General features: G+C 37.4%; 6 protein-coding genes across 6 annotated transcripts in view; 4 read left to right on the top strand and 2 right to left on the bottom strand.

The window, feature by feature from the left end:
• Positions 1-1165: 1165 nt before the first annotated feature.
• Positions 1166-2775, bottom strand: CBG23432 (the record flags this gene model as incomplete). Its single annotated transcript, XM_002636667.1, has 6 exons — positions 1166-1286; positions 1331-1593; positions 1638-1951; positions 1994-2150; positions 2194-2425; positions 2468-2775. The coding sequence occupies 6 exons, from the start codon at positions 2773-2775 to the stop codon at positions 1166-1168; spliced, it is 1395 nt and encodes a 464-aa protein (XP_002636713.1).
• Positions 2776-9538: 6763 nt separating this feature from the next.
• CBG23430 lies at positions 9539-9760 on the top strand (the record flags this gene model as incomplete). Its single annotated transcript, XM_002636666.2, has 1 exon — positions 9539-9760. One exon carries the CDS (start codon positions 9539-9541, stop codon positions 9758-9760), a length of 222 nt encoding a protein of 73 aa, XP_002636712.2.
• Positions 9761-9890: 130 nt separating this feature from the next.
• Cbr-capg-2 lies at positions 9891-13152 on the bottom strand (the record flags this gene model as incomplete). The annotated part of the gene is made up of 6 exons (XM_045237417.1): positions 9891-10617; positions 10672-11099; positions 11143-11634; positions 11658-12039; positions 12088-12798; positions 12848-13152. 6 exons carry the CDS (start codon positions 13150-13152, stop codon positions 9891-9893), a joined length of 3045 nt encoding a protein of 1014 aa, XP_045097749.1.
• A 251-nt stretch (positions 13153-13403) lies between these two features.
• Positions 13404-14498, top strand: Cbr-tsfm-1 (the record flags this gene model as incomplete). Its single annotated transcript, XM_002636664.1, has 4 exons — positions 13404-13487; positions 13536-13681; positions 13729-14156; positions 14203-14498. The coding sequence occupies 4 exons, from the start codon at positions 13404-13406 to the stop codon at positions 14496-14498; spliced, it is 954 nt and encodes a 317-aa protein (XP_002636710.1).
• An 882-nt stretch (positions 14499-15380) lies between these two features.
• CBG27034 lies at positions 15381-15664 on the top strand (the record flags this gene model as incomplete). The annotated part of the gene is given in 3 exon segments (XM_045237418.1): positions 15381-15387; positions 15406-15597; positions 15627-15664. 3 exon segments carry the CDS (start codon positions 15381-15383, stop codon positions 15662-15664), a joined length of 237 nt encoding a protein of 78 aa, XP_045100585.1.
• A 221-nt stretch (positions 15665-15885) lies between these two features.
• The window catches only part of Cbr-twk-24, a gene marked incomplete at both ends in the record, with an annotated part of 4376 nt that continues 3073 nt past the window's right edge, over positions 15886-17188 (top strand). Inside the window, 2 exons of the mRNA XM_045237419.1 lie at positions 15886-15975; positions 16811-16983. Coding sequence (XP_045097750.1) covers positions 15886-15975; positions 16811-16983 — 263 coding nt within the window. The remainder of the gene's footprint in view (positions 15976-16810; positions 16984-17188) is intronic.

The following is a 17188-nucleotide window of genomic DNA, read 5'->3' on the forward strand; positions in this document are numbered from 1 at the left end:
AAATGAGATATATAGGCTCAAAGTGGACGATCCGGGTGTCGTTCTATTAGAGGTTTTACGGTAACAAAAATCTGTCAAATGATAAAATGTTTTTCATATTATAATCAATATTTTATCAGTTGACACATTTTCGATATTTCTTATAGAAATAGAGATATTTTGGCTCAAAGTTGGCGATCAGGGCGGCCTTCTTTTAGAGTCTTTACGGTATCTCTGAATCATAACCAAACTTTTAGGAAAGAATTCAAATTTTAGCTTTAATCAGAATTAGGTTTATATTTAAAGAGATTTACTCCAGACCACCAAAAACCGAACTAACTACAAATTCGTTTTCCAAACAAATCTGCGTTTCTTCTATCTTCTGTATTACCGGAAATAGCTTTCTCATGAACTTTTCATTGTCTTCAATACTCATTTTTTATGATGGCAGAGTACGGTCATAGGACAACAATGACTACAGTTAAGAGAGTTATATTACGGAAGTTATTATCCAAATTACAGTTTCATTCTTCCGGGATGATTTCGTATTGCATAAGACGAGAGGGTGTCAACAGACGGATTACACAACAATACACATCACGTTCTTGTCCCCTCTATGATGAGCCTTTGTTTGTTTTGGATACATTTTTCTGATGTAATAAAGTTCTAGTGTAATATGTAACTCAATTTCTGAAGGAACGAGAACCATTTCTACACCCATCTGAAAGTATAGCTTTTGCACTAAAAACCAACCGATAATATTATACTGGTATGCAAAAATCGGAGCTATGAAAGAGAAAATCTGATGGTCGCGGCAATTACCGTAGTTAGCAAATACTTTTTTTCCCGGTTTTCTGGGTCGAAAAACTTTAGGTTACGGTAGTTTTCGTTCCGAGGATCATTGGCCACTCCCACAAGCTTTCCTCTTCCACAGCTTTGGGATTTTTGAACCAAAATAATACACACATTTATGATTTAAGAAAATCTACAAAAGTGAAAGAGTTGTCCGGATTAAAAAGAGCTTTGAATAGTAGAGAAATAGCATACCAACCCGAGTTAGAGTTTTGAATTTTTCTTGGTCTGCTATACTAGCATGTTGAGCCGTGAAATGTAAGATCTGCGTTAATTCAAATCTCCGAAAACAATTGATGAAATTGAACATTTATTGAGACTTCTAAAGAAACACTCAAAGCAAAGAATAGTAATTGGCAATTCTATCAGCTTCTCGTAGTCCACTTCTGGCTGCTCCAACAACAGTTTGAAACATTTCTGAATCAGTGTGCTCTCCAGCAAAACAAATAACTGGTCTGAAAGTAATTCCGAGTTTATAAATTCAATATAACAATCTAACCGTCTATTGGTCAGTATTGGATCTCTCATCAGCTTAATGTCATCTGTGTTCGATTGACATGACTTATTGGAGATATAAGAATAACTTCCAAGAGCAAACTCGTCAGAAATCCAGCTATGACGATGAATTCTTTGAATTTTTGATACAATATAAACGTTTTTCAGATTTGTATCAAGATGGTTGTCGAGGACAGTCATCAGTTGAGAATCGGTTAACTTTGAAGCTTCTAATGGCCCGTTTCCAGCAACCCAAGCCACAAGGATCTTTAAAGAAAAAATTTTCTTTCCACTTGGGATTCTAAACTCACTTTTCTAGCCCACAAAAATGGCTGAAAAACCATCAAATCGTCTTCTAGACTGTTGCTAGTTTCAGTATTACCAACTCTTCCAGATATTTGAATCGTTGACATACCATTTGGCCACCATGGATCATTATACTCTAGGAAGATTTTCATATTATTTCCGAATCCAAATCTGTCAATTGCAGCTGATTTAGAGACAGAAAGAGCAGGAGTGAATAATGTGGTTTTGTGCTTCTTCAGATATCCAAGAGAGGCTGTGATAATAACGGAATCAAAGAGAAAATACTGTCCATTTGAGAGCATAATTTTGACTTTGGTACCTAAAGAAACTGAAATTAACATTTTTATAAGCATATACAAACCTGTATAGTCCACATTAACAACTTTGGAAGACATCCCGATTTTGGTTTTAGGAACTTTTGAAGCCAATTCATCTAGAATGCTCTTGAATCCAATTTCGTTTAGCGTTGCTTCAGAATCGACTCCGGAATCCCAAGTGTCGAAATTTCTCAAGCATAACTAAATTTTGAATATCGATAAATTTCAAATATAAATTTCTTACATCAGTGGAAGGAGCGGACCATTCCAGTTGATACTGATTTTTGAACAATTTATTCATATTCTGCATCACAGTTTGTTCTGACTGGCTGAGCTTTTGTGCTTTCATAAAATCGCTAAAATAGAAATCGATTCTTTCCGAAACAGATTGATTTTTGACTTCCTTTCTGGCTCCATCTCTCTCCAATTTCTCATTTGTACTACTCTCAAATTTATCCCAGATTTTGTACATCTTGCTGAAAAAAAAAGAAAATTATCCAAAAAAGCGAGGATCTCACTTGTTGACTTCTTGTCCATATACTACCGTTTCGTATCCCTCTTCATCAATTTCTGTTGCAGACAACAGATTATTCTTTTTCACAATTTCATAAATTTCATTATCCTCTCCATTCACATACTCCGCACCATATTGAAGATATCCACTTTGATAGGAAAAGGGGAATACTCTTCCACCGACTCTGTCGGAACCTTCGAATATCATATAGTTTATTCCTAGTTGTTCGAATCGTTGAGCAGCTCTCAATCCAGCAAATCCTGCTCCAATGATAGCAACCGTTATATTCTGAATGGAGTCGTTCAAGTTCATTTTCAGGGACAAAAAGCTACCTGTCCTTGTACATAACCACACAGAGAGCAAATTAATAGAAGAAGCGTTTTCATAGCATTAGAATGGGAGAAAATGATTGTCAAATGTTCAAATAGGCATTTAATGGAATGAATTGGTAAGGGCAAAGTTTAGCAAGCGGGGGCAGAGTCAATAGACGACGGTTGTCTGGTATTTAGCTTACAAACTACACATGCTAGTTTGTTTTTCTGAACATTCGATTCTGGGGAAAAATTTTTTGAAATAGTTTGAATATGTAGACCAGCCGTATCCCTTCCGATTTGGAATTGTCTAAAAATACCTGTTTAGTAAATATACAGTGGCGAGAAGTGGTGAGGAGAATTTTTTCGAACATTAATAACTGTTCAAAATAGCTCAATTGACTTGAAAATTTGCATGAGAATAGCTGTAAAATCCAAAAACATAAAAATCGGTTTTTTTGAAAATATTTCATTTTCGAAATTTTCAGAGCCTGTTTCAGAAGTAACAGTGGTCAGAGAGTCCAAAAAAAAACGTTTTTTCAGAATTTTTTCTGGCGTTGATTCTAGATGTCAAAAAATTCTCAGTGTCCAAATATGCACCAAAAACGTTTTGAAGAATTTTGGAAGTCGGGCTCTCGAGTTATGATGCTCACTAGGGAATGACTCACAGAAGATGTGGAGTTATGGGACGAGACCTATATCATTCGAAAGAGGGTGAAATTTCATTTTCAAATATATGCTCAGTTTTTGCGGCGGCCTCCGCTAACTCGAGAAATTTAGGTCAGAAGTTTTCAGTAGATTTTGCACTGAAATGCATACGTGATCGGAAATCGGAAAATTTGAAAAGAGGTGTATGGATCATGAAAACATGCGAATTTTCTTCAGAAATTTTTTTTCCAAAAACTTGGTTAATTTGTATTTGACAAGATGCCAAAGGTGTTTAGAGTATGGAAAACTGCTGAAAACAGCTTTTGAGCTCAAAAACAGGTCATATAAAAAACCAACAAAAAATAAAAAAAGAGTTTCGACTATGAAGGAGTCGAACCATAGAGTACCATTTCCCCATCCCGCCGCTTTACCACTGAACCATCCCACTGCTGTTTTCAATGGTTCTTCAAAGCGTATAAAAGAAATGAGGACGTGGAAGCGTTCACGTATGCATTTCAGTGCAAAATCTACTGAAAACTTCTGACCCAAATTTCTCGAGTTAGCGGAGGCCGCCGCAAAAACTGAGCATATATTTGAAAATGAAATTTCATCCTCTTTCGAATGATATAGGTCTCGTCCCATAACTCCACATCTTCTGTGAGTCATTCCCTAGTCAGAGCACAAAAGGTATGTGTCGGCATTTTGGCCATAACTCAGCTGAAAATGTATTTTTGATGCTCAAAATTTTACAAAAGATGTGTTTTGAGTTGTTCATCAGTTTTATAACAAAAGTTTTTCAATTGTAGAAAAAAGTTTTGTTTTTTTTCCACCTCTAGAAAAAAATTCGAAATGAACAACTCAAAACACATCTTTTGTGAAATATTGAGCATCAAAAATACATTTTCAGCTGAGTTCTGGCAAAAATGCCGACACATACCTTTTGTGCTCTGAGCATCATAACTCGAGAGCCCGACTTCCAAAATTCTTCAAAACGTTTTTGGTGCATATATATATTTGGACACTGAGAATATTTTGACATCTAGAATCAACGCCAGAAAAAATTCTGAAAAAAGGTTGTTTTTTTTGGATTCTCTGACCACTGTTACTTCTGAAATTGCTCTGAAAATTTCGAAAATGAGAAATTTTCAAAAAACCGATTTTTATGTTTTTCGATTTCACAGCTATTCTCATGCAAATTTTCAAGTCAATTGAGCTATTTTGAACAAAGTTATGAATGTTCGAAAAATTCTCCTCACCACTTCTCGCCACTGTACTTTAATGGAATGCTCCCAATTATCAACTTTAACCCCATATACCGGAAACACTCTAATAGAAGACCACCGCATACTTTTCTTTTGAACTCAATTATCTCAATTTGTATAAAAGATATCAAAAATGTATCAACTGATGTAATACTGGTGATCAACTGATGACAAACATTTCATCAGTTGACAGATTTTTCATTTCTTTTTTGGAAATTGAGATAATTGAGCCCAATGTGCAAGTCAGCCTTCCGTCAGCAACATGGTGACGTTCTATTAGAGTGTTTATGGTATCTCATTTACTGTTTTATGATATCTTTTATAGGAAATCAGCTGAACGGTCTCAAAGTTAAAAGTTTGGATGGCACTACGTTAGAGTGTTTACGGTATTTAAAATTTGAGTTTTGGGTTGTTGGTTTTTTGGCATTTTTCGTCCAGATGGTTCCTTTTGACAACTCTCTATTTTCTTCCCGAAAAATTTTGTAAAAATTTCAAAAACAAGAAGAAAGTCACAACCAGTTTAGTTTCATGTGTCACTTTTTGTCTCACTTTGCTCAGTTCTCGGGGAGGCGAAAAGGGGTGTCGAAGTGTTGAAAAACGAAAGGGAATGTGTATGAGCGATCTCTTGGGAGACTTATGAGATGAAGAAGAGGAAAGATGGCCCCAATTCTAAACTTCGACACGTCGTTTGTGTGCCGCCCGTCGACACTTTTTACCAAAAAGACACAAGACATGTCATCATCCATTCCCGGAGAGCTGAGCTTTTTTTCCCAAAGACGAACTTGTATTTGGATGAGGATTACTGTAGGAGACTCCCTCTTTTTGACAAACAGGAGTTCAAGATGTCGATCGAGAGGGAGATTCTGAATACAATTAATTTGTGCATGTCCCATTCTCAGATGGGAGCCATGACAAGAGCCAATGAAAAAAAGAAGTCGGCGATAATTGAAAAGAGTAGGCAATTTCCGGCTGCCAGTCTCTTTTTCCGTTTTTGAATTAATGAGTTCCCCGCATTTTTGGAGATTGAGATTGTGGGCGAAAAAGATTTTTTCCATTTCAGATCTGTCATTTCGGATGGTTGGAAATGTGAAAGGAGTAGAATATCAAATGGTGCAAAAGAGAAAAAAAACATTGAAGATGAACGGTTTTCCTGAAACTGTAAACGAAAACTTTTATTTCTTGGCTTGTTCCTCCAGATTGAAAAGTATTAATCTGATGCTGAGGATGTGTTTTGATAACTGGTATATTAAAATAGGAGGAGCTTTTAAACTGGTACAGAAATTAGAAGAGTGGAAGAGAAACTCCGACGGCGGTGACCGAAGTTCTTAAAACGAAAACTACCGTAACCTAAAATATTTTTATTATCAGGATTTCAGTCAATTTGTTTATTGTCAAAGTGTTAGCTATCCGACTTGTTTGGGATGAAATAACAGAAAAATAGAGACGAAAATCTGTAAAAAACGATAAAATAAATCCGGAAAGTCATAATATTTTCAGGATATTGTATTTCTCGTTTTAGGATCTTCCACGGCCGCCGATGTTTCTCTTCCACCCTTTCGATTTTTTTCCCCCTAATAAACGCTCCTCCTATTACACCCTTTAGATTTTTTCTGCCAGTATGATACAGTCTCTTCTCTTGGTAGTCCGATTCATTTTTTTGAGCTAATTTAATTTAACGTTGTTCATTCGCCAGCAGGCATACTGTAGTTCTCACTGGCACATTTGATTTTCCTTCTTTTTTTACAGTCTTCACCGTTATTGAGATTTATGTTTCGCACAGAATTAAAATCAGAATATATATATTCCACATGGAGATCATCAAAAACAAAATTTAATTGAGTTATTTAATTGGGTTAGGACTCTGATTATGGTTCTTCATAGCATAGCAAAATAATCTTCTCTTTCTTAAAAAAAGTTTCTTCACACTTCTACCCCAAACCATCCCGCGGGGATAGAACAAGCGTTCTGTGACAACACGAAATCCCAGAAGTCCTCCTTCTCAATTCGTCGTCGTCGTCTTCTTCTGCGACTGACGACGACGTGTTGAGAGACAAATGACACTAGGCGATGAAAGGCAGAGAAGAAGCATGAATAGGGGGCGTGACCCCGAGCTGAGCTTCCAAATAGAGCACTTTTCTTCATACCAGTGTTTTGATTTCTCCCCCTTAGTGACATAAATATGGACGTTCGGTATCCCCCTTTCTTATTTTCAATGCCACATTTGATTTATAATTCCTGGTCAGTTGATAGTACAGTAAACTTGGTTTTATTTTATATTAGAGATGATTCCAGGTTGAATCTGAATACTATCCAAAATGCTCCAAAACTTGCGCAATTCCAACTACAGTCCATGAGAGCAACACTAAACGCCAAACCTGTGAAGAAAGAAAATGAAATAGAAGAAGAAGGAAAAGAAGGTGTAGAGGCCAAGTCAAAAGATGATACTGTACCAAAAAAAGACATCATCAAGAAATCGGACGAAATTAAAGAAGATCGGGAAGACGAAAAACAAGTAGAAGAAAATGATGTGAGTTGGTTTGAACTACCGTAAACCCTGTAATAGAAGGGCCCCCACATTGGCAAGTTTGAGCTCAATTATTTCAGCTCCAATGAAAGATATGAAAAAGTAACCAACTAAAAAATATTTCTGAAATCATTAGTAACATTTTGTCCGTTGACCAATTTTTGATTTCTTTCACAGGAGGTGAGATAAATGAGCTCAAATCTAAAAGTTAGAAGATTACATTTTTTCCGGTAGTTCAGTTACTATTCTTGTCCGTCGGCGATGAGTTTTGTAGCAAATTTCATTCAAAGGCATTCGGCCTAGCAGCGAAAACATCCACGATTTTTTGAATAAATGCTTGCGTCATCGATACCGTATCTCGAGAGTATTTTATTTTTGCATATTTCTCTCAGATTTTTGCTTTTATTTGGCGATTTTCTTCCGATTCTCTGATATCCCCATTGGGGAATGGGCTCCCCAGGGGTACCCCTTCGAAAAAAATCGAGACCTTATATGGTTGGATAGAGCGTAAAAAGTTATTTTAGATTCCAAACGGAATAGTTGGTAAAAATTTTTTTTTGGGAGTTATGGTCCAAAAAGTACCAAAAAATGCCTAAATTTTCAAAAAATCGTAACTTTGTCAGTTTATGTCCGTTTGTTGAAATTTGAAAAACAGTAGATGGAAAATTAATTGAACATTTGAGAATAAAATTCTTTAATTTTTTTCCTATTGATTGGATTATTGATTTTTTGAAAAAAATCAAAAAATTTTTCCATATCTCGAAAATCCTAGGTTAACTTTTTTTTTTCATTATAACCATTATATTCAGCACATTTGATTTACAATAGAAACATATCAATACCCCGGGGGAAATCATGCTCACACAAGTTATGCCGAAAAAATGAAACAATATCCTAGAGAAAGTAGAATCAACTTGGTCCCTCTGGTGAAAGTAGGTTAAATGAACGATTTCCGAACGATATCCTTCCAGCTTCGGACAGCCGAAATCGACCTTTTTCCATTTCACCTATTTTCACGATACGAAACAAACCAATAACATTTGCCTAATAGTATTTTTTGATTTTAAATCAAATGGCGTTAACAGTTTTTCGATATTTTTTTTCGTTCTCAAGTTATGATCAAAAACAAAAGCTGTCCCATCATCAGTGAATATTTTTATTTTTAGGGCCTAATTGAAAATTCTGTTTAAGCCGTTGATAAGATTTTGTCATTTTAATTATGTTTAAACAAAAGTCTGGCTATTTCCATCAAGATTAACTATAGATGTGCCCTGTCACATGTCACACTTCACCAAAAATTGGGGTCAAGCTCGGAAAATCGTAAATATTTTTGATTCTAGGGCCTAAATCAAAATTCTGTTCAAGCCGTTGATAAGATTACGTTCTTCTGATTATGTTAAAAAATGAGTTTGGCCGTTTCTATCAAGTTTAACAATAGATATGCCCTGTCACATGTCAAAATTTTGCTTTTTTCAAGATGATGATTTTAAGAAATGGTACGGCATTTGAAAAATTGACTTTGTATGTCGCAGGATTCTATTTCAAACACTCTGAGCAAACGATATGCAAGTAAAAATCACAAAAACAAGTATGCCCCTCACCATACCGGCCGCCGAGGACAACGAATTCAAAGAAGCCAAGTGCCAAAAATCGATATTTTTCGGCATAACTTGTGTGAGCATGATTTCCCCCGGGGCATTGATATGTTTCTATTGTAAATCAAATGTGCTGAATATAATGGTTATAATGAAAAAAAAAAGTTAACCTAGGATTTTCGAGATATTAAATTTTTTTTTGATTTTTTCAAAAAATCAATAATCCAATCAATAGGAAAATAATCAAATTTTTTTTTTTTCAAATGTTCAATTGATTGTCTATCTATTGTTTTTTGAATTTTGACAAACGGACATAAACTGACAAAGTTATGTTTTATTGAAAATTTAGGCATTTTTTGGTACTTTTTGGACCATAACTCCCAAAAAAATTTTTTACCAACTATTCCGTTTGGAATCTAAAATAATTTTTTACGCTCTAACCAACCATATAGGTCTCGATTTTTTTCGAGGGTAACACTTGGGAGTCATTCCATGTCAGCTGAAATTTAACGTCCTGATACGGTATCGAAGGAACACGCATTCGCTGAACCGACCTTTAAATAGGATTTCGGCCAGCAAGGCCGTCGGACAAAAATAATAGTTTCCTGTTTCCCATGTTTTCAGACATCAATACTTCTGAAACTAAAACGACGAGTCGCGTGCGAGATCTGTGCAAAATCATTTTGTGATAAAGGAGCATTGAAGATCCATACATCGGCTGTCCATCTTCGAGAAATGCACACGTGTACTGTAGCTGGTTGTGGGAAGCAATTCAGTAGTCGTCGCAGTCGTAACCGTCACAGTTCCAACAAAAATCCCAAATTGCACATGCCCGAATCATTGACCCTAGGTGGAGTTGGGCTTTCTACAAAGCCAAGTTTAGAGGCGTTCTGGCCTGCTGCTCGATTCTTGTTAACAAAGGAACATCCACTGGATTTATCATTGAATGTTGTTTGAAATCTTTCAATTTCTTTTTGTTTATTCATTTCAAAAGTAAATAATATATAACTGTTACATGGAATACACATCTCAAGTGCTTAGAAAATAAGTGAGATCGGCAAAAAACCGGGCAATACATAAAACGTAATTAATATCCATCGGGAAGATCCACATCCAATATTTTCGAGATACTATTCATAATGCTATTATCAACGGTATCCAGGTCAGATACATTTGCAAAACAGTCCAACACACGAGTCGTGCATGTTTCAATTCCTTTTTTGATTTGTTGCAAATTCGTTTTTGAATACTTCTCCAGAATTCGCAAGAAATGAGATACAATAACCAGCTCTGTCAGCTTGCGTTTTGTCTCTGATTGTCCTTCGCTTTCCGGGAGTATTTTGGCGTCTTCGGAAAGGCATTTTTTGTAAAATGTATCGAAAAATTTGTTAGCCAGAATCTTATCCTTCAAAATCCATTTGATGACAGCGAGGGTAATGAATGGAGGAGGTTTGTAATCTTCGCTACGCGGGTCTTCGAATTCTTCGTCATCATCCATGATGGAAGACACAGCAAAACAGAAGCAATGAGAAAACAGTCTGTTAGCCATTTCCTCGTCCCATTGGTCAGTTTCATTAACCTTTTTGTGTAATTGGCGAATGCCGTCAGCAATTTCTTTTTCTTGATCCAACGAGAACTCATCATCGCCTAGATCTGTGCATTGTCTGTTGAGCCATTTAGGAGTGAATCGCAGAAGTCGAGCCATGGAAGTATGAGTTTCTGAGTATGATTCTTCACACAGGATAGCTCCGACCCGAAGAATTGGAACGAATATCTCGGCTGGCGTGTTGCTGTTACTGAATGAAGTGGTGATTCTGAAATTAAAAATAATGAAAGCTTCAGGAATTTCTAATTTAGTTCAGTCTTACTCGCTAATCAACTGTGCCACAGTCGTCTCATCCTCTTCCTCTTTCTCTTTATCTTCTGGTGACTGATTTTCTGCGTCTTCTTCATCTTCATATTCAACAGGTCTCGTTTTGAAATCATATGCCGATAGAGCGACAGTGATGCAGTTCAAAAATAAGCACGAGAGTTTGATAAAGAATTCCATGTTGTGCTCTCCGATTTGAGACATGCTTCCAGCGACATTGTTTTGGAACCAACGGAGAAGATCTTTAGTTGAGTCAATAATCAGCTTTCGCTCTGCCTCGTCTTGATTATTTTCTGACACAGCATACAGAGGGAGAATGAATCGGAATTCCAGTGCGAGTAGAAGGTTATCGTCACTGAGAGCATTCTCTTCGTTTTCTTCCTTCGCCAAACGTTTCTCAATCGCTTCACGGACAAAGTCAATTTTCTGAAAAATGGAAATAAGGTGAATAGTCTTATTGGCAACCTACTTTCTCCAAGTGTAGAATTTTCGGTTTGAAAGTGTCATTAGAAGCAAGAAGACTGGAAGTACTATGACTTTGTAAAACGTACTTCAGGCGGCCAAGAGTAGTCTGTAATGTTTCATTTGGATCTCCGACGTCACGCTTCTTCTTTTTCGACTGCTTCGGTTGCTCTCCATACAAATCGCTGAAGACATTCAGCCCATTCGACAAGGAATCAAATACGGATTCAGGATTGATATGAATTGCTGACTCGAGGAATGGTTCAACTGCTTCTTCGGGAACTTCATCGTCTGCTAACCGAGCAAGAACATCCGCAGCGACTGTTTTTAAATGTTCCTTCGGGATGACACTACTGATTGCGGTGGCTGTTCCTAGAAGGGGCGTATTACCATAGTTTTCGAATATTTGTTTGACAATTTTTCCAAACATCTGATCAATTTTGGCTTTTACTGTTGGTTCGCAATCGAATATCAGAATCTGAAAAAGCTCAATGAAGATCTTAAAAACGAAAGAAATCTTACTCTCTTGCAGGACATGTAAATGATCAATGAACACTCTAAATATGCTCTAGCTCTTCTGAATCCTTCCGATGTTTCTGTCAGTTCTGTCTGATCCTTCTTTCGAATCAGTCTGTATGCCCATCTATTGAACATAGAAATTAGCTCTTCTGCTTGTTCTCCGTCGATAATTTTCAGTGGTCCTAACAATCGGAAGTAGCTCAACAGTGCGATTCGGCTTTTATCAAGCATATAATTCACCCGAGGGCGATAATGCGCTTCGTCAAGACTTTTTGAAATTGGAATGAAGATGTGGATGATTGGAATCAGCTGTTTGCGGCAATCTTCTACATTCTCAAGATCGAGCACTGATATCATATCATCGCGATGCATGATGTCGAAACAGCTGAAATTTTGAACTATGTGAACTGGCGATTCACCTCAGAAAACCTACCTAATAAATTTATGATTCTTCATTTTAGCCAAACATTGGAAAGCGGCTAGCCTGACCCTCTCCGAAGAATCTATAACTCCGTTCTTCGCAGCACACTTGAATCCATGCTCGAATGCATTCATGCAGTTTGGATTGAATGCGATTTCATTGAGTCCTTCGTAAACAGCTACTCTCACTCCGACCACAGAATCCCTAGCTAACGTATCGATAATATATGTCATGAGCTGTTTTGCGACAGCTTTATCGATGATGAACCAATAATCACCAAGAGTTCTCATTGCTCTCGGAATCGCTTCAGTACGGATGGGAACGATGTCACTTTGAAGGAGGTCAGAAATATAACGGTACTGATTGGCCATCAACTTCTCCATATTTTCTTTGTCTTCTCCAGTTAGTGGGAAAAACATGAAAAATACTTCGGAGGCAGCAGACTGAACAATATAATTTGAGGATTCCAGTGCTCTCCATAAGCATCCTTCTAGAATTCTTGAGATCATTTCATCCACACTGACTTCTTGCTTTTTGGAAGTCGCAAACGGTACGAGCATTTTACGAAACTTGGATCCCAATGGCTTTTGAGCATAAAGCGCGTTTTGACAAATCACTCTGATAATATCGTTTTCCATCTCTTCTGCCAAATCAAATTCACCTTCTTGGAAAGCATCCAACCAGGCAGTTGTGAAAACTTGTCCATACCGTTGGCATTCTGCACTGAAAAACACGAATTTTAAGTTTTCAGTTAAGCATAAAATGATGTTACTCTGTCATATCGTATTTCGTCATGTTCTTCTCTACCAATGTCATTCCATTGGCTACTCCAATTTTGAAAAGTATGGCAGCGACAAGCTTCACACCTTCTGGGCACGCTGTTAAAGCAGTTGAAAAAAACATCATTCGAAGAATAGACGGATTCGCATTTTCGAGTATGTCTTCGTGAACGGCCCACAACTTTTTGATGAAAGTTTTCTGAAGTCCTCGGCCTGATTTTTGTATGAACTCGTTGAGCAGCTGGTTCCAGTCTTCCGGTGGTTGTTTGTTAGGTGTTACTGGGTTACTTTTTGACATTTTTCACCTCTGAAAGTTTACTTTTTTATTTATATTTCAAAAACGAGGAATTATTGAAGATCTTGTGAAAAAATTGGACGAAAAAAGTAAACAATTTTAAACACACAATTTTGCCGCCGCCAGTTGTTCAACAGAGCGCTTTCACAAACATCTAAGCTCCGCCCACTTTTTCTAAAAATTGCATAATTCTATCTTATTTTTTCGCAATTCTGTCTCTGTAATTATTGTTTTAATCCATTTTTTGTACAGAGATGTTCGCGAGATCAACATTTGTCCGTTTACTTTCGACCTCTGGAAGACAGTTAGCAGAAGCCGAGAAAAAAGTGTCTAAAGAGGTAAAAAACTAGTGAAGACAAAATCAAGTCAAGAAAAAATATTTTCAGGCCCTTATGACTCTCCGCAAGCGCACTGGATACAGCTACGTTAACTGTAGAAAGGCTCTTGTGAAATTCGGTGAGAATGACATGGAAAATGCGGTCAAATGGTTGAAAGAAGCTGCAGCCAAAGAAGGATGGGCGAAAGCAGCCAAGTGAATTTTATTTTATAATTTCCGAGTTTATGTCATCGAAATTTCAGACTTGGCACCCGTGTCACATCTAACGGTCTCGTGTCTGTCGTCTCCGACAATTCTGCAGCTGCCGTAGTAGAATTGAGCTGCGAAACAGACTTCGTTGCTCGCTCTGGAGCGTTCAAGGATCTTCTTGCCAACATTTCCAATTCCGCACTTTCAAAGTCCAAATCACAGTCGGTATCCGGAGGGGCAAAACTTCAAGAGTTCAACTACGATCTCGGAGATTTGACTGATAAAGAAGGAAAGAACATGCGCGAAGTTCTTTCACTGGCTATTGGAAAACTTGGCGAGAACATGGCTGTGAAGCGAGTGAAGGCCTACAAGGCTCCAGAAGGAACAACTCTATTCGGAGCATCTCATCCCAAAGATGGATCTGACGAACTTCCAATGGGAAGGTTCATCTCTCTGGTTGCGTTGAAGCAAACTTCTAAAGGTAAGTCAACTGCTCCAAATGTTTGTTATAATGCTTTTTGTTTCAGGATCAATTAGCAGTCAACAACTGGCTGGTCAAATCTGTCAGCACATCATCGGAATGTCACCAGAAACGCTTGGAGAAGCGGTGGACACCGCCAAATCCCAGGAAGGGCTGAGTAGCCAGGAAGGTCATGATCCAGATGCTGATCCAGTAGTTGTCACAAACATCGATGATTCCGAAACAGCGCTGCTCCGTCAAGCATTCATGTTGAATCCATCGCAGTCTGTTCATGAATATCTCAAATCCCACAACGCGAGTGTCATCGATTTCGTCCGCGTGGAGCTCGGAGGAGAGCAGTAATATGATCTGATATGATTGTTTTTTTAGTAATCTTATTTGAAAATGTTTAGTTAGGATGTGTTTTTTTTTCTTTCATTGTTTTTCTATTGAAATGTTTTTCAATAGTGTTTCATCTATAAAGCGGTTCATCATACGAACGCATTGTTCATTGAGCCCAAGAATAATAATAATAATTTATTACGATGTGAAATCGTGAGAAACGTAATGACATAAAAATTATTGTGCAAAACAAAGATTGAGCATCATAATAAAAGAAAAAAAAATTACACGTTCAAGAGCTAGTGGAATTAAATAGGTGACTGAAAAAATAGAGAAACAAGTAGGCGGAAAGCAAAAGTGGGACAAAAAATAAATAAGACATAGAGAGACATAATTAAAACATAAATAAGAAATGGGTTGACATTAAGACCGATATTAAATAAAATGAGACATAGTTATGGGTATGAAACCTGAAAAAGACCTTCAATATCATTTGGGCTTCATTATTGCGCTAAGAGTACGATTCGTGAAGAAGCTCCCCTTAATTTTGGTTTTATGTTTTGCCCAAATTAACCTCGTTTTAGTACTCGTTTTGTTATTTAAGTCTATCTTGAAGAACTTATTTGTTTCAATTTCTACTTTCCCTGATAACATCTTACCTAGAAATTTGCGGTCCGTGGCAATGCGACGGGATTCTAAAGAAGTAATGCCGTTTAGCTCATTGCGTTCTGATGCCGATTTATATTCTGAATCATCAGTTCTAATGAACCTTCCTAGTTGACTGCTGAAAAGCCTTCTGGTGAATGCGTTTTGAACTGATTCTATAGCTTTAATGTAATTTTTCTTTCGTGGGCTGGTCACAACTGTTGCATACTCTAGAATAGGCCGGACAAATGTTTTATAATGCCGCGTTCAAAGTAGCCTCCAGGAACTGGAAATTGCGTCCAAAGCTGTCAATATTTCCAGGTTTTCCATGGACTCAAAACTTCGATTTTCCTCGTTGTAGCTGTGTTTTTTTCTTCGACATCAATTCGAGGTCCAAAAAAAGAAAGTTTCTTGTTAATTTACAGCGGACCTCGAAAAATTAACACAGCTACAACGCGGAAAATCGAAGTTTCGTGCTCCTGGAAAACCTGGAAAAATTGGCAGCTTTGGACGCAATTTCCAGTTCCTGGAGGCTACTTTGAACGCGGCATAAAGTAGTACATGTAGTCTAGTATTGTCGCTTCTGTATCTATGAAAAATTTGTGACATTACGAATTTCGCTCGATTGTTGAATTTTCGCCAATGTTCGAAAAAAATAAGCTGAGGGTCTATCATGAATCCGAGATCCCTAATAAGTGTTTGCCTCTTAATTGATGCGCCTCCTATTACGTAATCAAACAATTTAGGGTTTGAGCCTAGACTGATGCATACTGTTTTCTCTTTGTTTGAAGCAAGCTTGTGTTCATCAGACCACTCAGCTATTTCTCTAATTGCTGTATGGAGTGGAGTAACGGTAGATTTTTTATCTAGAACAGCGTAAAATTTCAGGTCATCGGCAAATTGTTTACAATATACGTTGGGAGGTAAAGTTTGCGAAATCGAGTTTACGTAAATTCCAAACAATACTGGAGAAATTACAGATCCCTGTGGGACTCCACATTCTGCTTTTCTCGAGTTAGATAAGTGTTCGCCTACTTTTACACAACAGGTACGGTTTATTAGAAATGACCTTATCCAACAGACTAAGTTTTTATTGAATTTCAGTTCTAAGAGTTTGTCAAGTAGTCGGCAATGAGGCACCCGGTCAAATTCCTTCGCATAATCAAAATAAACAATATCAACTTGCTTTCCTGCATCTAAAGCATCAGTCCAGTCATTGATAGCTTCTAGCATACACGTGGTCGTAGATTTTTTTTGCTAGAAACCCATGCTGCGATGCACTCCAAAAATTGAATTGCATTAAATGTGATTGTATACTTTTTAGCAAACACCTTTCATATGTGCGACAGATGTGGGAGGTAAGACTAATAGGGCGGTAACCTGTGCCTAATTTGGGGTTGGGGATTTTATTCAAGGGTACTACTATTGATTCTTTCCATTGGTTTGGCACTTCGCCTCTCATCATTGTAATGTTGCAAAACTGAGCAATTTGACTACTTATTTGAGGGCCAATCAGTTTTATGAATTTGAATGGAACTAGGTCTGATGTTTTAGAATACGAGCTTTTAGACTTTTTAATCATTGCGTAGATATCATTATCTGTCACCCATGGCAGCTGCTGGTCGCTAGCATATTCTTCGGGAATTTCTAATGTTTTAGATTCTTTGTTAATGTACTGGCTAGCAAAGCATATCGAAAGTGCTTCTGACTTTTCGGAAGAAGTTGTAGCTAAAGTGCCGTCAGGACTTACTATACTAGCTATTTTAGAGATTTTAGGCTTTAGCGTAGATTTCGCGCAGTGGCTGAAACCGCTGCTACCATGTTTTTCCAATTTTTTCAACTCTGTGTTTTTCCGGAACTTGTTTAGTTTTGCACGATAATTTCTCGCTGATGCGACATAGGTCCCGAAATCATCTAGTAGCCTTGTTTTTACCGCAGTCTCATACTTTATATCTACATAGCGCTTTAGGGATCTTAGGTATTCAGGGAGCTGTAGAGAATCTATGCTTGCTCTGATTTTCGGTACCGATATTTGGAAAGCTGTTTGAAGGTGGTTAATGAAATTG

Source organism: Caenorhabditis briggsae (assembly GCF_000004555.2).
Source record: "Caenorhabditis briggsae complete genome, chrV, whole genome shotgun sequence".
Lineage (NCBI taxonomy): Eukaryota > Metazoa > Nematoda > Chromadorea > Rhabditida > Rhabditidae > Caenorhabditis > Caenorhabditis briggsae.